Source organism: Vanellus vanellus, assembly GCF_965231255.1.
Source record: "Vanellus vanellus genome assembly, chromosome: 6".
Lineage (NCBI taxonomy): Eukaryota > Metazoa > Chordata > Aves > Charadriiformes > Charadriidae > Vanellus > Vanellus vanellus.
Genome location: NC_138911.1, coordinates 27,531,711 through 27,554,052, shown reverse-complemented (window position 1 = coordinate 27,554,052; position 22,342 = coordinate 27,531,711). Strand labels below are relative to the sequence as shown.

The 22,342-nt window shown below is 41.0% G+C and overlaps 1 protein-coding gene across 1 annotated transcript in view; it reads left to right on the top strand.

Annotated features, from left to right (window-relative positions):
- Nucleotides 1-1,832: 1,832 nt before the first annotated feature.
- MADD (MAP kinase activating death domain) overlaps nt 1,833-22,342 on the top strand; it is a gene marked incomplete at its 5' end in the record, with an annotated part of 61,520 nt that continues 41,010 nt past the window's right edge. Inside the window, 15 exons of the mRNA XM_082485071.1 lie at nt 1,833-1,894; nt 4,699-5,313; nt 7,982-8,285; nt 8,622-8,753; nt 9,996-10,109; nt 10,796-10,876; nt 13,474-13,652; nt 14,249-14,484; nt 14,854-15,010; nt 15,992-16,095; nt 16,960-17,153; nt 17,762-18,093; nt 18,737-18,876; nt 20,109-20,210; nt 22,132-22,191. Of these exons, the coding sequence (XP_082341197.1) occupies nt 1,833-1,894; nt 4,699-5,313; nt 7,982-8,285; nt 8,622-8,753; nt 9,996-10,109; nt 10,796-10,876; nt 13,474-13,652; nt 14,249-14,484; nt 14,854-15,010; nt 15,992-16,095; nt 16,960-17,153; nt 17,762-18,093; nt 18,737-18,876; nt 20,109-20,210; nt 22,132-22,191 (2,812 nt within the window). The remainder of the gene's footprint in view (nt 1,895-4,698; nt 5,314-7,981; nt 8,286-8,621; nt 8,754-9,995; nt 10,110-10,795; nt 10,877-13,473; nt 13,653-14,248; nt 14,485-14,853; nt 15,011-15,991; nt 16,096-16,959; nt 17,154-17,761; nt 18,094-18,736; nt 18,877-20,108; nt 20,211-22,131; nt 22,192-22,342) is intronic.

Below are 22,342 nucleotides of genomic sequence, written 5' to 3'. Positions count from 1 at the left end.
GGTACCTATAACTAACTTTTGGTTGTGAAGTAATGAGAGAAACATCAAGAAAACTAGCTAATTTTGTTGAGATTTACAGGTTTTTAGTAAATCTTTTATGCAAATAAAATCTAAACTTTATGCTGCAGACCTGAATGATTTTAATACAGTAATATTAATTCTCTGATGGTGATCAGAGGGCTGGAACACCTCTCCTATGAAGACATGCTGAGAGAGTTGAGGTTGTTCAGCCTGGAGAAGAGAAGGCTCTGGGGAGACCTTGTAGCTGCCTTCCAGTACCTAAAGGGGCCCTACAGGAAAGATGGGGAGGGACTCTCTATCAGGGAGTGTAGTGACAGGAAGAGGGGCAACAGTTTTAAACTAAAAGAGGGTAGATTAAGATTAGATATTAGGAAGAATTTCTTTAATCTGAGGGTGGTGAGACACTGGAACAGGTTGCCTAGGGAAGTTGTGAATGTCCCATCCCTGGAATTGTTCAAGGCCAGGTTGTTGAGCAACCTCGTCTAGTGGAAGGTGTCCCTGCTCATGGCAGGGGGTTTGGAACTATATGATCTTTAAGGGCCCTTCCAACTCTAACCATTCTATGATTCTCTGTCTGTGACAGCCTTAGGAGGTAAACATGAGCTGAAATAGAAATCTTACTCTGAATATGCCCCAAAAAGCAATGAGTTCAAATTTTTAATGTAAAATAACTTCATTGGGATGCTCAGTAAACTTGTAATGCAGTTCAAACATCTCTGATTTTAGAGTTTCAGAGAACTTCCTATTTCAGAAAATTTCTGTTTTCAGATTGTTTTCAAATGTAGGTAGGGGATATTGTAATATGGAACTTGATTACTTTTTAAGATTTTTTTTTTTCCCCTGTCATGAATTCAATGGAGTGTGAATGGTGGGATTGGAAAGAACAACTTTACAGTGCTTACTGAATTCTGTCTGTCTGTTAAGCATAGTTATTGACAAATAATAATGCTGCAGTAAAATGACAATTGTGCCAAGAAGATTTTAGTATTATAAAATGAGCAGAGAAAGCTGTATTAGCAGGCATTGGGTATCAGGAGTAAATGGTGAAGATACACAAAAGAAGCAAAATTTAATAAAGTGACAGGAACGGTATGACTTACAAGAAATGCTTTTGGTATTGCAAACTGCAGTGTGCAGTTCTCTGTCTTCACAGAAAAAGTGTTAGGTATCACAGTTTTTTGGGACTGTGGAGATCATTCTTGCTCTAGTCCACATCCTGGTTTGGGAGGGTGAGGTCTAACTGGGCTTCTTTTGATATTACCCCTTCTTTAGTTATTCTGTTCATGAGACAGCTAAAGTTCAGGTTGCATTTTTTTCTTCAGTGGTGTTTAACTGTACAGAATTGCCACTTAAGGCTGCTTTCCCAAGCACTGAAGGAATCCCAGGGATTTGCCTAAACAATACTTTTGCACCAAACCATTTTATGAATAGCTGTTTGCCAGTGATATGCTGCTTTGTCTGTGGTCTTTCTTGAGATCCTCTTGTACTTTTTTGTGTGTTTTTCAGCGCACTCTATTTGTGTGGTTGTGGTGTTATACTCATGAAGAGAGATTTGTGGATGGCCCTGACTGCACAGAACACTGAGGCTTTTTGGAAATGTAATTAAGGTCATGAGATTGATTATACATATTTGGTATTCCTGACTGTGCCTTTGACACTCTTGCTTTTCTTGATTGTAGGTCGGACTTGCCAGACCGTTGTAAGCAGATCCTGTTCCCCGAAGGTAGTCAATCACAGTTGACTGGATAACTGACCACTGGATCGATGAACAGAAATTCACTGAGATGACATAGGAAGGAGTGTCAAGGACAATGGTGCAGAAAAAGAAAATCTGCCCTCGGTTACTGGACTACCTTGTGATCATTGGAGCCAGGTAATGTCGAAGAATCTCAGCTCGGCTTTCACTTGGGCAGTAGAGTGGGGCTGAATAGCCTGGCGTCTGTTGATGAAGCCTTGCTTGGTGCTGAGGAAGTGCTGTCTGGAATGTGTGCAGAATGCTTCCATAATGGGAGCATCTACTTGGGCCAGAGCACTTTTTGAAAGATACTGGTGCAGCCGAAGGTTTTTAAGTTGTGGTCTTTAGGCTCCTTTTCAACGGTCTGCAAAGGGTGACTTAGAATAGCCAATATATGACTCTGTGGTAGTCTGTGTGTCTGAACTTCTTCGCTTCTACTGCCATCAGGAGAGAGGGATTCACAAATTGAAAATACTGAAAGCCACATGCTAGTAAAATGCTAGTTTGGGGTTACTTTTCTAGCTTTTGAAGTGTAGACAGTTAAAAAGATAATCTGGAACTTGCCTCACTTGGCTGTTTTTTCCCCTCTGATACTCATTTATCCTCATAGGAATGACATGAATGCTTTCTTTTTTTAAAGTCTTATTAACTCTCAGTAGATAAAATGTTGTGCTTATTTACTTAAAGCATATATGAAATCTGGGGTTGATATGTATGCTGTTTGTCAAATACGCAGGTGCTTAGTAAACGTTGTTTTTCTTTATTCAAAGTTTATGCAGTAACTTATGCCAGTCTTTTTAATGGATGTATTCCAAAGTCTACGTTACTTTCATTTCTAAGTGTCAGTGGTTTATGTGCATCAGCATGTTGCTTTACCTTTCACTTTCTTTTCAGAGTGCAATATTTAAATAGGCTAAGTGGAGGAAACGACATAATCCTAAGTAACGATTATTTTTATTATTATTTTTTTGGGGGCATAATAATGTAATAGTTTAATTACTTATTATTGTCTGTAGAAAAATAGTCAAGTTTTCCATGTGTGTGTCACTGACTAGGAAAAGAAGGAAGAAATGTTAACCGCCTCCTCCAGTGATGCTTATATTGTCTGATGTTCTCACTTAAAAATTTGGTAGCGTCACTTCTGGGCTCCTACAGTTCGCTTGCTTTTTGCTGTGCAGCAGTAGCTAGATTGCTAATGCTCAGAGGTCTGTTGTCTCATTAGGCGCTTCAACAAATGCCTATGAGAAGAGATGGAGCTGACTGAAGTAGCTTCTACTGCAAAGTCCTTAGGAGCTCCATGTGGCCTTTACCATTCCATCTTGTTATCTACTGTGCACAAATAGCCATGCCTTTTGGAAGTACTCCCTTTTATTAGATGCAAGTGTTCTAAATGTCTGAGAAGAGTCTGCCTTTCTAACTAATAATACTGCAAAGGCATGAACTGATGATTTACTGGTACTTTGTTGATGACTTTTTTTTTAATCGTTTACTGCCAAATAGACTCTCCAAACACTACCAGCATTATTTGACATTTCTTAAGCAGATGATGCATTAGTTGTGTCCACTAATATATAAAAGTGTTTTAGGGTTTATTTTTTCTTTTCATACAGTATTTCAGTACTTAACTGTACAGGGCAGTATAAATTTTGTTACTAATTTATGCTTTATTACTTAAGCATTTTTACTTTTTCTTTAATAAAGTAATAGTGTGGGAGAATTAGTCAGCAGGGCTATTTGCACTAGTGATTTTCTTTTGTAAATTACAGACATTCTATTACTACTTGTTTGGGTTTTCTCACCTCTAAGATGAGAGAAAAGCAAGTGCCATTGTTTTTTGAAATGGGCAAATCCAAAGTATCAAGGTGAGAAAATGTCTTGTATGAGATTCTATAGGAGAGCGATGGTGGAGCCAGGTGTCCTACATTCCATTTAGTAAACATGATACTAAATGCTAATTAATTTAGAAAAAGGTGAAACATCAGACTTTATAGCAAAGGGGTCAAACCAAAGAGAGGTTGTTCTGGGGACTCGTTTTTCTTCCTTCACTATGTGGATCTCATACTATTCCTCTGGCAGTTATTTGGCAACTTTCATGGAAAACTAGTGGTAGGAAGATAGTTAATACCTTGAAAGAGTCTGTTCTTCTGGTGGAAAATTAGGAATAAACATTATTGCTGTTACAGTAATACAGTATTGTCTTTGTGTTACATCTGTGTTACATGATCTGTGGTACAAAGGTTGGTGACCCACAGTGTTAAGTGTGTCTGCATATTACTACCCAGCTTTTATAGTAACTTACACTTCAAATCCAGCTTCAAAATCAAACACAGAAATACATATATCTATGGTTGCTAGAACTTTTTAATGAAAATTTTACATGATGAGGTCCATGTCACTCCACCATTTATCCGAATTCTTTCCTAGTAAATTTTTTTTTTCCCAGTTACAAACTGATACTGGATTTTCCCATTTAATTTTTCATCGTGTTCATAAATGGCTGAAATAGAAGGGGTTTTTGTCTGACTGTATATTTGGAGAGTCACAGTGTATTTCATACCCAAGTGTTGCCCAGAGACCTGTGTGGTAAAATTCATTTTTGGAAATCAAAGTCAGGGAAACATGACAATACAATGTTCTCCTGGGAACAACATACTCTTGAAAGTCTTTTTCTCGGTCAAATTTGAGCAGGCTTCTTGTTGGGCCTTGATAATGATGGTATAGACTTTTTTTATTTAACCTTTCTGCAACTGTGGCGTTGTGCTAGTGTGTGAGCATTGTGGCTAGTGACTGAGAAGCTGCGCTTCCCTGGATAGTAGGGGAGAGAAGAACCAAAGATGAAGCTGAGCCCACAGGCTCCTGACATGTTAGTAGGGAGATACAAAAGATTTTTATTGGCATTAGTTAACTATGTATGGTGTTTTTGTTTGCTTTTTTTTTTGTAGGCAGCCAAGTAGTGATAGTGTTGCTCAGACTCCTGAGCTGCTGCGACGTTACCCTCTAGAAGACCACGTGGACTTTCCTCTGCCACCTGATGTTGTATTCTTCTGCCAGCCGGAAGGATGCCTGAGCGTGCGGCAAAAACGCATGAGCTTCCGTGATGACACTTCATTTGTCTTCACACTCACAGACAAGGATACAGGTGTAATTCGCTATGGAATCTGTGTCAACTTCTACCGCTCCTTCCAGAAGCGAGTACCCAAGGAGAAGGGAGAAGGCACAGGGGGGCATCGAGCTCGGGAGGGACAGAAAATTCCCAAATCTGGGGATGCGTCTGCACCCCAAGAGGAAGTGGGCACCGAGAGTTCAGAGAGTGGTTCTTCACTGCAGGCTCCAAGTACAGAATCTACCCCGGATGTGAATCGATCACCGCGCAGTAAGCGTCTGGCCAAAGGCAGCCATCGCTCTCGGAACAGCACTCTGACTTCTCTGTGCATCCTTAGTCATTATCCCTTCTTTTCCACCTTCCGTGAGTGTCTGTACACCCTCAAGAGACTCGTGGACTGCTGTAGTGAGAGATTGTTGGGCAAGAAGTTGGGGATTCCTCGTGGGGTGCAGAGGTATGTTGAGGGGGAAGAAAGAACTTTTTCCTCCCACTGTTTGTGTCCAGGGCTGCAATTGTCTGCATGGCAAATTGTGGCTACAGGTGCGGTTGCAGAAGCAGCCACACACTGATGTTTGGCCTTTTTGCTTTTTTAACCTGGGATCATAGTAGGAAAAGGAAATTTTTGTAATGATTTCTTTAAAACTTTTCCGTCTGATTCTGTAACCTGGTATGATTTTCATTTTTGATAGGCCTAAGGAGGCACTATCCTGCTAACAACTGACTGAGCGTGATATTTTCTGAAGCTGAGCACTGATGCCGTTATTGTTGCTTTGGCATATAAGCTCCATGGCAGCGTATGTCAGGATTGATTTTCTGGCAAATTAGAAACAGCCAAGAAATAACAGAGAGAATTTCCACTTGGGGCAAGAGGGGAAATGACGAAAGTGTGCTTAATGAGCTTATGAAACAATCTGAACTTCAGCGTGGGAGAGAAAAGACGAGAGAAGCAGAAACGGCTGAAAGAGATCAAAGTACAATATTTGAAGGGGAGAGGGAGGAGAGGGAGAAAACAAAGGATTTGTCTAGGAAGCATATGGGAATGGGGGTTGGTAACAGCAAATTAACAGGAACTTAGTGTATTTTTAATGTAAAATAGTAATCTTGCATATCTGTTATTATAATGTTGGGTATGTTACAAAAACTGTTGCGCTGTAGGGTACAGGAGGGACAATGTTTTTATGTATGTATGTCATGGATGTGTATCGGTGCTGTTATGCCTGACACCTGCATTCCAGGGTGATCTTTTCCTTTCCAATCTGCTAACTAAAAGGAGAAAATATAAAATGAATCTCTGGAGGAGGAAGGGATTATCTCAACAGTAAGAGGGATGGGGCTGTAAGATAGTCATAATGTGAGCTAATTTAGAGTGTACCAAGCTACTTAAACTCATCAAAACCAAAAAATGACAGGACATCTGTCATTTTCATCTTTATAAGCTCTTTACTTTTTGCATGAAAGGGAAAATCTGTCTTGTTCACAGAGCAGTAGCCTACTTCTTGGGTTACTGCCATGGAATAGTTCTAGGGGAGTGTTCTGGGCCTATGACTGACTCCTGCATTAACAGATTTTTGGGGAAAAAATGGTTCTGCCAGAACAAAACTTTTTTAAATTATTTTTTAATGGAAGTATATATTAAGGGAACTTATTTTGTCACTTGGTTTAGTCTGATAGTTACTGAGGCAGAAAAAAAGCTAAATTTCATTATTTTCCTCAACTCTCTGAGCTTATCTGATTTCTGAAAGGGGTGCTAAACTATTCCAGTGTTTGAATGGCATGTGGTATTTGAAAAATTTGCTCTTGTTGGACATAATTCTTAAAGAGAAGAACCGAGTGACAGATGAGGAGAGCAAGAGAAGAAATGCTGAGCGTACATCTCTGGGAAAAGCAAAGCAGTAGGTTTGAATTACCATGCGGTTTGCAAGCCGTTGCCTGGAAAAGTAGAATAATTTTGAAGTGGTGGCAGAAGAAAGGTGAAACTGAATCCTTACAGCTTGCTAAAGGTTGAGTGTGCCTGCTAATAACCTGATGTCCTGTGCATTGCAAGAGGCTGAAGGAAGAGTGGAGGATGAGAAGTGTCACAGTTCCTGAGAGGTGTATCACTTAGCATAATCTCAAATTGCCCTTCTTTTGATCCCTCCAAATTTCTCTAATTTTTCTTCCTTTCTGAAGCATCCAGTGTCGTTGTCTTTTTTATTTTTATTTTTTTTTAAAGTTGTAAACTGTAAGGTAGAACTTCTAGTTAGAACCCATACCATTGTAAGAGATCTGTTACAGTAACTGTAGATACTTTTCAGGCTGAAGTTTTTTTGCAGAATGGCTACAGCAGGTTTGCAGCCCTCGCTGTACTACAACATTAAGGGCTGAAGAGGACAAGCTACTTTGCTTCCCTTTGTCAGACTCAGTTTCAAGTTTTGAAGCTCTCAAGGACCTGAGCAATGCTGTGCATGTGTTTTGGCCAGCCTGTCTGTGAGCTACAAGGTAGTGGGTTGCTAGCTTAGGGCATGGAAAAATTGCTGCTTATTTTGCTAAGGTATCTAAGTGCTTTCTAGACAACTTCCAGGAGTTTATATTCTCAGCTGAAATGCATCCGCTTCTGCCATGGGTTATTCAGCTCTTAAGAATGACACAATGCAATTTAGTATAGGATGAAAAAGATGCCAAAACATCTGGGAGATCTTGATGTGGCATATTTTTATTATCTCAGGTTTAGTTCCTGTTCTTGCAAAGGTTTGTAGGACTGCTGGAAGCAGAATGCTATAGTCAGGCTGCTGCAGTTCTGGATGAGATATGAGAGTATCTTATGTGCATGCTGAATTTCTAGCACCAGGGCGATGAGAGATCTTCAGAGGTCTGGACCTAATTGAACCCTTTAAATGAATGAATGAACTCTCAGATGGAAGTGACATACTTGTGTTGATTCTTGCCACAGAAAGATTTATACTTCCCTGCAGTGGTTGTTTCAGTAAGCTTAAATCCCTACCTTCCGTTCCTCTGTGTGACCAAATGTTTGTCAGCTGTATCTTTTAATTCTCGGTGGGTCTTCCCTTTCCCTGGAAGAGCCTTGTGGAATGGCTGTCAGGTGAAGCTCTTGGAGTATTAATGTTGTTGTTCTCCCTGTACAGGGATACAACGTGGCGGATTTTCACAGGCTCCCTCCTGGTGGAAGAAAAGTCTAGTGCATTGCTACATGACTTGCGGGAGATTGAGGCCTGGATATACCGGCTGCTCCGTTCACCTATGCCTGTTGCTGGTCAGAAGCGGGTGGATGTGGAAGTCTTGCCGCATGAGTTGCAGCCAGCTTTGACCTTTGCTCTTCCTGATCCATCCCGCTTCACCTTGGTGGATTTTCCATTACATCTGCCTTTGGAGTTGTTGGGAGTGGATGCTTGCCTGCAGGTGCTGACCTGCATCCTTCTGGAGCACAAGGTGAGAAGGGAAGAGTTGATCTTTGACAGGTATGTAGGAAGCTCTGCCCTCTCCAAAACCAGGGTAGGCTGGATCTGTAGAACAGCTGTCTCCTGCGCTGTCCGGAATCAGTTTTTCTGCAGGGAGAAGGAATAGCTCCTTCTGAGGTTCCTCTTTTGAAAAGTTTTGCTCTCAATCAAGAAAGCATCTAAAGCTTGTTTTCAGACAGATTAATGGAGGGGCCTCCAGTTCACAAGCATTACATCAGAGGCCTGCAGGCTGTGATTTTGTATACCCTGGGGGAGCACTGGAAGTGAATGTTTGCTGTAGTACTAATGAGAGTTTATTTGGTTGCAGGTTGTATTGCAGTCCCGAGATTATAATGCCCTCTCAATGTCTGTGATGGCCTTTGTGGCTATGATCTACCCATTAGAGTACATGTTCCCAGTGATCCCTCTGCTTCCCACCTGCATGGCCTCTGCAGAACAGGTACATGTTTTTCCTTTATTGGTCTTTTGCAAAGGATGTTTCTGTGATGTTTGAGACTTATATAGAAGTAGTCCTTGTTTCCTTCCCCGCTGTTTTATTCGGGGATTGTATAAAAGTCTGCCTTGCACACAATGTTCTTTGAGCACCAATAACTGAACTGTGGGGAGCACCAATAACTGAACTATGGGTAACACCACTTACTTAGGATATCTTCAAAGCGTGCATAGTGAATAGCATGATTCAAAGCAGTAGTTCACAAGCAGTGGACTGAAAGGCCATAGATCCGTGATATTGTGATGCCTATTTACCCACTGCCCTCTCTGCCAACTAAGTGTTAAGGTTTGTTGGGGAGAGTCCAGAGTAATATTTAAGGATGCTTGAGAGCTCCTGATTCAGGGTTTAGAAACTATTACCTGCAATTTATTCTCCTCAGAAATAGGAAATGTTGAGTTACTTCAGCTGGGACTGGGTTTTGCCAATAGTCGACTCTCTGCAGGAGCTCATTATTTTGCTTGGAAACGTAGAATTCAGGCCACCTTACTACTTCAGTGCTATGCTGCAGGTTTGTTCTAGTAGTGCCCCTTGGAGGTGACCAGCTGTTCTAGATTTAAAGAGTAAACTAGCCTCTCAACACTGCTACATGCCTTACAGATTTAAACCTTTTCCCTCTGCTGATTACCTTATCAGAAACAACCTGAATTTCCCCTTCCATGTACATTTGAAAAAAATGTGTCTATTTCTCCTGCTTCCTAGAGGTGTTATTGTTTTTGAAACCAAATTACCCTTACAAGGGTAAGGGCAAAGCCGAATTTACAGTGGCACAGACTCAGTTTGAGCTGTGACTTGCTGCTTCTCTAGTTAGGCTCTTACTCTGAACATCTTTTTTCTTGGTCCGTGATAGACCTGGCAAGCTCTTAGATTAACTAATTTTTTTCCAAAGAGCCGTGCTATATAAATTACATCACCTGGGGGAGGGGAACACAGGAGGCTGAAATTTATTTTCTTCTAGATGAAAATTGAAGCTCTCTGAGCAGGAGCTTTTGTTTTTTTTTTTTTTGTTTGTTTGTTGTTTTTTTTTTAACAATGTTTCTATTGTATGGAATTAATTACTTATTTATCAATGCCTTGTGTGTTGTCTCCTCTGCTATAAACATACTGTAGTTAATAAATAGATATTTGGGAAGAACATGGTGGTGTCAAATGCAGATGTTGTCCTTATTAGAGTCTCTCTCTGTCTCTCAGTTGCTTCTAGCCCCTACACCTTATATCATTGGTGTTCCAGCAAGTTTCTTCCTTTACAAACTGGATTTTAAAATGCCTGATGATGTATGGCTTATTGACCTGGATACCAATAGGGTAAGTCATGCACATAAGGACTTGTGGCTTTATTTCCAGGGAACTGTGCACTTTCATCAACGTACCCACTGAGAATTTAAAAATGCCTGGCCTCAGTCTGCCTTTGCCACTCCTGTCTTAAACTTTAGGATTCCATTTGTTTTGCTCATAAGGCATTCTTTTTCAGTTAATCCATCTGGCTATATCATTAGAAGGTAAATCCTCAAACAAGTGATAAAGCTGTCTCTTTGAGTAATTGTGATCCTGGCTCTTACAGCCCCTACCTAAGCAGCCCAGTCTGGTAAGAGCCTTCCAGCAGTTATGATTCAAATGGGACCATGTATCTTGCTTTCTAGTGGGGCATGAGCAAGGGTATTTCAAGGGAAATGTGTATACCATCATCTACTTGATAGAAATTCCAAAGGATGAGTGGGTTCATTCAAACCGGTCTTTTTTGTCGTAAATGATAAAGTAACTTCTCCATTGCTTGTAATATTGTAAAAAATAACAACCACAAAGAAGTGAAAATCAAAGTATTGATGGTGTCTGTGTGTGTGTGTGTTGTATTGGGGTGGGTTTTTTTTATTAATTATTTTACTTTATGGCTTTAATTCCTTGGCCTCTGGAGTGGTGGAGATTCAGGAGATTCTGTTTTGGAAATGACTACAGGTGGGGAATTTTTAGTCTGTTGCTGTGCTTAATTCCAGGTGATCGTTCCCACAAATGCAGAATCTTTGCCAGCACTGCCAGAACCAGAAGCTTCAGAGCTGAAAAAGCATCTGAAACAGGTAATAAGCACTTTGGGGAAAGGACTAAGATTCAGTAGAACTTAGCAGATGTAATCTTGAAGAGCTCTCTGCTATACTCGACAAGAATGCAAGTCAGCAAATGTAAAGCAAAATGTTTTAAAAGCAGGTGTGTTTCCTGCACATCAGATGGATGTGAAAACATATCAGACTACTAGAATACTCTTGTTCAAGAAAGTGTCCCTTGGTCAGTCATGGAGAGGTCCACTTCTCTGAATGTGGAGATGGGCTAATCAAGAGGGTGGCTGAGTAAACAAAGTTATAGGAGTGTCTTCTTTTGAGCTCCCTGAGCTGTGTGACTTTCTAACATTGTTTGCTCCTGACTAAGCTAAATCTGAGAGTTTCGTCTTGTTTCAGATCTCTCTGTCATTTCTCCAAGGGACTTAATTGTAATTCTAGTTACCTGTTTAATCTTTTGCTGTCTCTGATGCTTCCACCTTTGTCATTTGTAGAGGAAGCACAGGACTAGGAATTTTCTGTCAACCGGTTTAAGATGCCTGTTTTGTATAGTTGGAGAATTAGAACATCCCCCATGTTAGAATACAACAGCATTTTGAGCTTGAAAAGCAGCATCAGTTGATACAGTTGTTAAGTGGTAGGTATCCAGCTGCTGCTTTTCTGTCTTAATGGAGAGAGTTAATTTGGAAAAGTGAGCGGTCACTGAGGCTTACAACTGCAGTTAATTTCTTAGCCAGGCGAGGGATAATTTGAAATGCTCCTGGACGCAACAGATGGTTTCTGTTTTGTACTGTTGTTTGGGGCTAAGTTGTTTCCAGTTGGTGCAGAAAGTTCCAGATTTCTCCTTACATTTGCCATGTGGGCTTTAAACTCTGACCTGATCCATCAAGCTATGATCATCTTTGTTTCCCCTCCATTCACAGATCTGTGTGTGAGGTCTCAGTCTCTCCTCTCAGGTCCTGCTAAGCCATTAATCAGCTTGGGTCATCCTGGCTGATCGTGTCAAGCAGGTTTTATCTCTTTATTTCTGTTTTCCTTATGCACGCTGCATGCAGTATCTAAAGGTAAAGTGTGTTACTAATGTGATGAGGTCTGCTCTTTGCTCTCCTGATCTACGAGGAGAGAGAAATATGTAACCTCTATGATACCCCAGTACCTGCTGTCAGCACAGATGGAAGCAATATGTTGCTTGAAGTTTTGTTAGATACACCTTCCCCCCACTTCTGCCTCACCCCCTTGCACTTTCAGGCACTATTCAGCAAAACTGTCTTACTAGGGCAAAGTTGAATATCAGAAGAAAACATTGCAATTTCCTTGAAGAGGTATTTAAAATTCTCAGTGTTCACCCAAATTCAGGTTACATACCTATGTATTCCTATAGGCGTTATCATTAAGAGTTCACCATTGGCAAAGGAGAAATAATGCTACTGGTTGCTGTACAATATAGAGAAGACTAAATTGTGGCCCGTGTCACTAAGGTCAACAGCCTTGTGTGCCTTTGGGTCTTAGTGTCAATGAATAAAATTCAGGATATCTGCTTTTAAACTGCAGTAGAAAGTCTTAGCTGCATCAATAAGGACAGCAGCCTTTCCGCTTTCCAGAGTGGCCAGGTGTGAATGTTTGGGGGTGGGGCAGTTAGACCTCTCTCCCAAGATCTGCCTATTTTGTGGTCCCTTTTATTTCCTCTCATTTGTGATATTTGGTAGTAATAGATATTTTTTTCTTCCATCTGTTTCTCTGTGGTCATGTGTTCGTCTTGGCTCTGATGGGCTGCTGGTGTTATCATATGATCTTCCATCTTGCCTCCAGTGTCTGGTTAGCATGACTGCAATCACTCAGAAACAGCTGCTCACTTCTGGCAACAAGGTTCTTTATTTTATTCTTTTCCCCTCAATTTTCCATTTTACCCTTTTCCTTTGGAGTTTTGGTTTTTGTTTTGTTTTATGTATTTATTTATTTTGAAATAAAAGATGAAGACTCAGTGGGCAAATGGGAGAAATGAGGAAGATTTAGGATTGGTCTGGGTGTCCAGGACTGATATACCACTCGTGCTGCTCCAGTGCATTTCCCCGAAGGTGTTATGAGGGTTGAAGAGGATGGTAGCTTTATGGACAGATGAAGACCTCATTCAGATGGGAAGTAGAGGTTTGCAGACATACAGGCAGATGCCTATGTAAAGGTGTCTTCACATTGTCCTGGGATATCAAACTTGCTGGTTGAATGGCCAAGTTGCAAGGCAAGTTTCAAGGCCTCTAGGTCCCAAGATGAATTCAAATTACACATGGGAATAACTCTCCAGTAAGTTGTATGCAGTGCCATACTACTAGTGGTCCAATTTGGACTATCTGTTTCCATGTCGTGAACAGTCTAGTGAAGCGGACATCTGTGCTACCCCTTGGCTGTCTCCAGGACTGTTTCAGCATTGAGGATACTGTTTTTGACAATCCACATAAAGGAGGGCCTGGAGGCTTGTTGATTCAGGGTAGGAGGTGGTTTAAGACAAACTAATGGAGCATGCACAATTGCAATTGCCTAGAAGGCAGGGTAGCTCTGATCTCTCTCTCTTGTTCCTTGAATAGCTTTTCTTGCTTGAATATGTGCATAATGTTGTCCTTTCTTAGGCCCTGGCCAGCATGAGTCTGAATACTCAGCCCATTCTTAATCTGGAGAAGTTCCACGAGGGGCAAGAGGTGCCGCTGCTGTTGGGAAGACCTCAGAATGATTTGCAGTCTACTCCCTCCACAGAATTCAACCCTCTGATCTATGGAAACGATGTTGACTCTGTGGATGTGGCTACCAGGTGAGGCTGAACAGAAAGGTGGTGTTGAGTCTTTAAAGTTTGCACTTGAAGGCAGCACAGACACTTCTATGGGTCCTGTGGTGGAAGCAGCATCATCCAGTTCTACTGCTGGTTCTACATTGCATCATGGAGAAAAAAAGCACAGAAATTACAGTGTTTACCTCAGATCTGTTAACTGCACAAGTATAACTGTGTCTTAAGGGGGTGTGTTGTTTCTTGCATTTTCCTATAGATCATCCACTTTACCTGGACTTAGTCTGATATTGTATCCTTAGCTTAAATCACAAGCCTTGAACTACAAAAAAAGCTGGAGACAGTTGTCACCTCAGCTAGTGGATATGAGAACGTTGTCCCTCATTGGGTTGGTCTTGGTGTTGAATTAAAACAAAGCGGTTTCTTGGTTTTGGTGTTTATTTTTTTTCCTTTTTTTTAAAGACAGCTGTTTTCTAAGAAGACTTGGGTTTTTTTTTGCACTGGGTTACCATTCTTCAAAGGTTTGAAACATTGCCTACTGCATATCTTTTAAAGGCTCTCCGTCTTCTTTTCTGTTGTGGTCTGTGCTTTTATCTGATATATCGTCCTCTGTTTCTTTTTAGGGTTGCTATGGTGAGATTCTTCAACTCGCCAAATGTTTTGCAAGGTTTCCAGATGCATACTCGCACTCTTCGTCTCTTCCCACGACCAGTGGTGGCCTTCCAGGCAAATTCTTTTCTTGCCTCTAGGCCGAAGCAAACCCCTTTTGCAGATAAACTTTCCAGGACACAGGCAGTAGAATACTTTGGAGAATGGTCACTCAACCCTACTAACTATGCTTTCCAAAGAATTCATAACAGTAAGTTTTGGTCTTGCCTTTCCTGCACTGCCATGTAATGTAGGAACTTTAAAAGCTGAGAGATTCTAGGAAAGGACTTACTTTAACACCATATTGTTTCTGCTGGGGAGGGAAATCCAGTTTGAGGAACATTTTTCTATTTTTATGTATGTGTGTTCTTATGTGTTTCTACCAAGTTAGCCCTGCTATTAGCCACTCACTCCAATTAGTTTTAAGTCTTGTCTTGTTTGCTTACAGAGAAGTCTTGTAGCCTTCTTAGAGTAGAAATTGTCCCTTCCTTTGTGCAAGACTTGGTAGGGGGTAGCCTCGCTGTGAATGAAGCCTTTGACACCAATGCATGAGTTAACTCTCTTCTTGTCTTTTGTGCAGACATGTTTGATCCAGCACTGATTGGTGACAAACCGAAGTGGTATGCTCATCAGCTGCAGCCCATCCACTATCGTGTCTATGACAGTAACTCACAGCTGGCTGAAGCACTGAATGTCCCAGTAGAGAAAGAAACAGATTCTGATCCCACTGATGACAGGTTAGTGGGGAGCATGACCCTAGTCACATGGTAGTTACTTCAGATTGCTGGGCCTCTCCTCCTGCTTGTTGTTTGCAGCCCGTTCCTGTATCCTGCCAGGTTGCTGTTTCATTTCTTCTGTCTGGGCAGAATGCTGACACTGAAGTAAATTGTCTCGCTGCTCTGTCATCACAGCAACCTCTTAACCCTTTGCTAGTGTCTTCTCAAGCTTTCATTTAATGTGATTCTCCATTTGTATTTTCCTGTTTTCTTTTGCTACCTGTATGCCACTTGACTTTTGCTATTTTCTCCTGCCCTAATGCTTTTTTCTTCCATCCTGTTCTTTCTCTGGTTATTTCTATTGCAGTACTACAAGTACTCACACCCCTCCTACCACTCTTTCAAATCTCAGTGCACATAGTTATGTGAAGCTTGTTAGTACTGCCTACTGTTTGAGACCTTCTTGTGTGTGCAGTAAAGTGAGAGTAAACTTTTTTGTTATGGTATTTTTGGCCATATTTCCCACAGTTTTGTGTCTAGTTTTATTATCATTCATTCTCTGCTGGCCTGTGAGATCTTTCAGGCCACATCTTCTATGTTCTACACAGCACCAGGGGTCCTGACAAAGTGAGATTTATCATTAGTATAAAAAAGGAATTATTTTACTTGTGATTTCCAGTTCCCTTGAAGTCATGTCCCACATGCGTACACTGAGAATTAATACACTATTCCCTGCCCACTTATGCTTGACCTCATTAACTTTGCTGAGAGCCTTTAAATGTCTTCCCATATTGTTTCTTCATATACTTCAAAGTTATTTCACTTGCTCTGACCTCTCATGAAGCTGGCTTCTGACTCTTGCCAGAAATTTGTTTGTATAGACTGTAATATGAGGTTTTTAAGAGGCCTGTAAAAACAGTGCTGATTCACATCTTTGAAACATTGGGCCCTGCCGTTGCTGTTATGCTGCCACTCATCTTTCTTTCTGACCTGTTGTGGCAGTGGCAGTGACAGTGTCGACTATGACGACTCGAGTTCCTCCTACTCCTCCCTCGGTGACTTTGTCAGTGAGATGATGAAGTGTGACATTAATGGTGATACCCCAAGTGAGTAACTTTGAGCTTTACTTTCGCAAGGTACACATAGGTTCCTCTTCCCCGTTCATCTGCACTGTGGGAAGAACGCCTCCCCTAAGTCCCTGAATCAGAGCAAACTATTGTGGTCTTGCTCTGAGGTAAAAGTGTCTTCTATACTCCTCCTTCGCTATGCTTTAGTAGCCTGAAAAAAGACATTTCTCTTGCTTACAAACAATGCCCTCCAAAGGACACTGGGAGGAGGAAGAACAGAAATAGGTGCTGCTGAACAAAACTGGCTCACTAGATCTGGAAACAACCTGCTGCTGCTGGTAGATACTGTGCAATATGGGCAACAGAGTATGAGCTTTCTCCTGCCCACACATATTGGTTCTCAGAGCTGGCTTTAATGAGTCACTCTATCCTAGTGGGGTCAGGAAAATGCATTGTCTGTGGCTTATATGGAGGCTGCACCAATAGCCTCTTTTGTGAGAGTGGGAAAGTCTTACTTTCTTCCGTAAACTAGGAATGCCAACGCATTTCCTGTGTCCCAAGGGCAAGAGGTAATAATCATAAGTTGCAACAAAAGTAACTCTGCTTAGAGATAAGGAAAAGATCTTCATGGTTAGTGTAGTTAAACTGGGTCCCAGGATCACAGCAGAATGTCAAGCCTTGGAGACTTTTAAAACTCAGTGGGACAGGTCCCTACTTTAACTCTGAAGTTACCCCTGCTTTGAGCAGAGAGTTGGAATAGGTGACCTCCGAAAGCCCTTTACAACCTAAGTTTTTATGCAAGTTTATTCTACTGAGCAGTCTTCATCTGCTAGGGATCTTTAGTTAGATGGGAAGAAGGCTGAGGAAGGCAGTGTTCTTTAATGCAAAATGATGTGTTTGCAGATGTTGACCCCCTGACTCACGCAGCCCTTGGTGATGCTAGTGAAGTGGAATTTGATGATTTTCAAGAATATTCAGGGGATCTGGATGAACAGGCCATGGACAGTGAAAACTCCCAAGAGAACAACCAGCCTCGTTCAAGTTCCAGTACTACAGCCAGTAGCAGCCCCAGCACTGTCATCCATGGAGTGAATCATGTGTGTACTGAGATGAGTTCAGCCCCAAGATCAGCATATTAGGATATAAAGAATGGGAGAATGCACGTGGTTCTTTCTGAGAAGGGCAGAGGCTAATAGGACTGTGAAACCATGCACAGATTAAATTGCATGTTCTTTCTGGACTTTCTGAGCAAGATGGAGTTTACTGGTACCCTCTTATGCTGGGACAGAGCATTCCTGTACATAAAAGCTGCCATGCATTGAAAAATGCAGCATTAACAGAGAGCAATGGTCCTGGTTATGACTGCAGGAATTGCTTTTACAGAGTACGAAAAGACCTGATGTGTTAGAGGAATAAGGAGTGGGGTGGGGAAACTCATGGGTTTGTGGTCATTTAGGAAGAATGGGAGTTGCTTCCATAGCCACAAAACAGGGTAATGGAGAGCTGTTACCCTGAGCTAACACTTAGCAGTAAGATCTGATTTACAGGGGACTAAGTCCCTAGAACAATGCAGGAGTACTGTAGTGTATATAAAATCCTAGATTAGAGCCACAGATAGTGCGGATGGGGTGGGGGGCAAGTAGCAAACAGCAAGAACCCTGTAAACTTCCCAGTTTGAAATAATTGTTCTTGTCCTGCCCTTCAGTTGTATGTAACGCAAATTAGCGAACAGATCAATGATTTGACTGGTCCACAGGAGTCAGCAGATTCAGCAGAAATGGAAGAGAAGTTGGTTGCTGGGTTTTCAAACCACCTTCCTTCCTTGCCACTGCAACCAAACTTTCCCAAGATAAGCTTGGATTGTCGTGAGAGTGACAGTGCAGCTGGCAGCATGAGCTCCTCAGAAGGGGTGGTGAGGAAGCGGGAGTATGACAATCCATACTTCGAACCGCAGTATGGTTTTCCTATGGAGGATGAAGATGATGAGCAGGAAGAGAGCTACACCCCAAGATTTAACCAGAATCTCAATGGAAGCAGGTGAGTCTTCCTTGTCTCCTGCCCTTCTGTACAGCACTTTTAGGACTTCCATCTGCTTCATGTAGTTTAATGTTCGTTCATTCAAATGTCTTTAGGACCTGAAATGTATTGTTGTTCACTTCCATTTAATATTGAAATTCTGTAGACCCTTCTGGCTTTAGTAAAGGCTCAGTTCCCTCAGTTCCTTGCCTTTATGTGGCCAGTGGGAGCTAACAGAATTGTCAGTTATCCTAGAAACACTCTAGTATATCACCTACTGATTTCTGGAAACATTTAAATGATTGATTTTTTTCTTTTTTTGGTGAAGCTTTGTCTTTTGTGGGAAAGATACTATAGTGATTGATGACATTAGGTTTTCTTGTTACTGCTCTCAAAGCAGAAATCTTTCACCCCCAAATCCACCAATGCTCTTTTGCAAGCAAGTTTTCAGCACACCCTGAAGGGTAATAAACCCCTGAATGCAAAGATGCTTCAATTCTCTCGTTTTTTTCTTTTTCTTTTTTTTCTTTCCCACACAGTAAGGGTAGCGTAGTGAAAACTGATGAGGAATGAGACCAGCATCGATCTTCCACAATCATACAGCGTGCTGATTTGGGGTGGGAAGGTAGAAAGCTAATAACAGCTGTACTTAATTTCTTTAAAGGTCTCAGAAGTTACTTCGTCCAAACAGTTTAAAACTGGCCAATGATTCTGATGCAGATTCAGATTCCAGGGCCAGCTCGCCAAATTCTACTGTCTCCAACAACAGCAGTGAAGGTTTTGGGGGCATCATGTCTTTTGCAAGTATGTACTAATGCATTCATTAAGTTGATTTTATTTATTATATTAGAGTTTACAGGGAGATGGAACAGAGGGATGGGGAGTCAAGAGAATGTCTTGGTTGGCAAATTTTTACCACCTCTCCTGAAATCATGTTGGGAACCAAAGAACCTATTATACTTACACTGCTGATAACTACTGCTTTATGTATTTTTCAGTAAGAAAGACTTGAGTTACGTGTTTAGGCCCTTGAGTTATATGGCACTTGAGGGCACAGATCAGAAATTTTTTTGATTCCATTTAAACAAAAAATTGTGCAATTCCATGAAGTTGATACAAAAATCTTACCAGTAGTATACCTTCCACGCTACTGTTTTGTGTGTTTAGGTGCTAAATTCAATTTCTTGACTGTGCTCACCTACTTTCAATTATATTTTAATAGTAAAATCCACAGGTGTGGAAAACTAATCTAGAGGGTTTTTTAATGCGTGAAAGAAGATACGTCCAGTTGACTGTTGCGCTATAGGTGGGGATCAGTGCAAGAAGTTTGCAGCAGTGCAGGAAGTATATTGGATGTTTCTGGTAAAATGATTGTTACTAAAATAGGGCTGCAAAAAAAGAACCAAAGCAAATGGAAATAGTATGCTGACATTTTAAATTAACATCTTGAAGTGTTAATCAGCTCGTTGATCTACAGGCTTAACCAGATGATGATGCATTATTGTGTTATTAAGATCTGTCTGTACTAGGAAGAACTTCTGTTTTATCCTAATAAATGGGAAGCTTCTATTTTAAAGCACACTTCTGTGGCAGATATACTGTGTTTCACAAGCACAGTGCACAATCCTCACTTCGGTATTACATATTTTGGAGATCTTCTGTCATCCTGTTTTCTCATGCAGCCCCTACCATTCATTTGCTCCTAAAATGATGATCAAACTTGAAGACACATGAGATTACCTGTTTAAGTGTGGGAAGACAGGTGGCTATTGCTCTTACATTTGAGACTCAAAGGTACAACAGCAATGATTGTAACATGAAAGCTAAGAATTACGGGTTTGTACAATTTTAGAATAATCTGATTACAGATGTGGTTGCAATGTAAATGAGACGATGTTATGCTTGTGAGACTTTGGGGTAATAAAGAACTTCATCATTAAGGATCTGGAATAAGAATGTGAATTACAGGCAGGTTAGGAAGTTCAGGTGTGCGCAGTAAGCGTTAGGCATTTAATTGTTTTCTTCTTCCATCATAGGCAGCCTGTACAGAAACCACAGCACAAGTTTCAGTCTGTCCAACTTAACCCTACCAACCAAAGTTGGGAGGGACAAGAATACTCCCTTTCCCAGCCTGAAAGGTAACTGTTTTTCCCTTTGTCTTTTACAGCCTTTACAGTTCTTGTGACTTGGCAGTCTCAGGTCTTACACCTAACAGGAATCCTGGGGATGACGCATTTTGGTAGTTTGGGTAGTACCTGTCTTAAGTATCAAGACAGTAAATTGTCTTGGTATTTCTCAGTCAGGCTTCTTCCCAACAATTGGGCTATGTTGGGATGGGCGACTGGCTAGTCTAGCCTCTCTTAGTGGATACAAACCAAAACCAACGTTCAGAGTGTATTTTTTGTTTTATTTTTAAATACTTAGTGTAAAGAATGGGAACCAAGAGGTAGGTCCTACTTTTGTACTGTCACTGTCTTCACGATTAACCTTAGGTAACTTGGTAGAGCAACAAAGCTGCATTTGTAAGTGGGGATAATGCCAGCCTCCTGTGGAGATTGCAGTTTACGTGGGTTTCAAAAGTGTTTGTAGTCTTTTCAGTTCACTAAATAAAAAAATGCTGATCAAAATCAGATTCTAACCATACTTCAGCTCATTCAGAGTGAAGATCAATCGCTAACTTATGTGCACAATCTTTTCATGGGAACATCTCTTTGTCTGCAGTATCGTTAGATAACATGTCTCAATGGGCACTAGAGAAATGATCGTCTTACTGTGGGGCATTAGTCAATCTGGTCGTCCTTGTACCAGATGTAGTAACAGAAGGGTGACTGAGCACGTGCTGGTGTTCTAGTGTTGATACCTTTTCAGTTGCTGAATTGGGTAAAGGTTTTATTTTACCTTTTGAGTTATTCTGTCTGATTAGAACTTACTGCTTTTGTTTTAATGTGTTGATTTTTTTCATTTATTTTTTCCTCCTCATCATTTTCATCGGTAAAGATTACTTTAATCTGGAAGTGGGAAGGGATGTGGATGAAGGTTGGTATGATGTTTTGCTGACCTTTGACCTCGTAGAAACAAAGGCCAAAAGCTGGTTTTTGTGTTTCTGCTTTGGACTTTGTTTTTGAGACAAGTAATCATTCCCTGTGTGTAAAATGAGGAGGAACAGGACTGGTATGGTGAAAACATTAGCAGACTCTACTGTACAGTAGTTTTTGACAACCTTTTACCAGTTGGTTACATTTTCATGTCTAATTGTACTGGATAAGAAACATGATTCATGTCAGGGTTATTTCCATGGGTAAACTTAATGACTGATTCCATGCATTGGAAGAAAACAGTGATGGGGTTTACCATTCCACGTTCAAGCTTTGCGCCTCATCTTCTGCACTTTGGTGTTCTGTTCTTGACTATTGTAATCCTGTAGGGCTTTTAATGTTACTATGCAGATGTGAGGATGGGATTTCCATGGAGTAGTTCAGTCTGTTTTATGCATGTGCAAGTGTGTGTGTGTTCATGTTCATTATGTGTGCATGCTGGCTCACTGGGATTCCCACTGGGCACTTCATTAGTTTTTAGATGTGTTTGTCTCTGTTGTACAGGTATAAAATTGCTGCATTAACTTGTTTTTACAAGTGTGTGTGGTACCCTGTGTTTATAACTGTAATGGGAAATAATGCTGGGACTCCATCTCATTGCTGCTGTTTGACCACTTTCCATCTTCCTTTTTAATTTTTATTTCATGCACATCCATTGATATTTTTTCCTCAGTGATGCAGATGTTTTTGATAGTGCCCTTGAAATACAGTATGTGCAATAATGTCCTTGAAGATGCAATACATTGGTTCCACGATGCCAAATTTCAAGTCAAGCACTATCTCTAAGATTAATTTCGCTGGCCCTTGTTGTCTTGGGCTTTCAAGCATCCTTCCTGCTCTAGCGTCATTTGGGTTTTGTTTTGAGGGAGGGCTGGGAAGAAGCTGGTAGTTGGATTCTTTTGATGCTGATGGTGGGGAGTGTAGATATTGTAGTACACTACTAATTGTATATTTTGTGTCCCAGTATTTGGGTTAAATACTATAATGGAGATTATTACTGAAGCTGGCCCAGTAAGCAATGAAGGTGGGTTCCCTACAGCATGAGCTGTGCATGATATAACAATTTCCAGCATTCCCTATGCCTGACTTTGGGCTACCTTTCTCACTGGGTAACCAGTACCACATGATCTATACTAGTCACCCCCAATGCATTATGCTTTTACATACAGTGACTA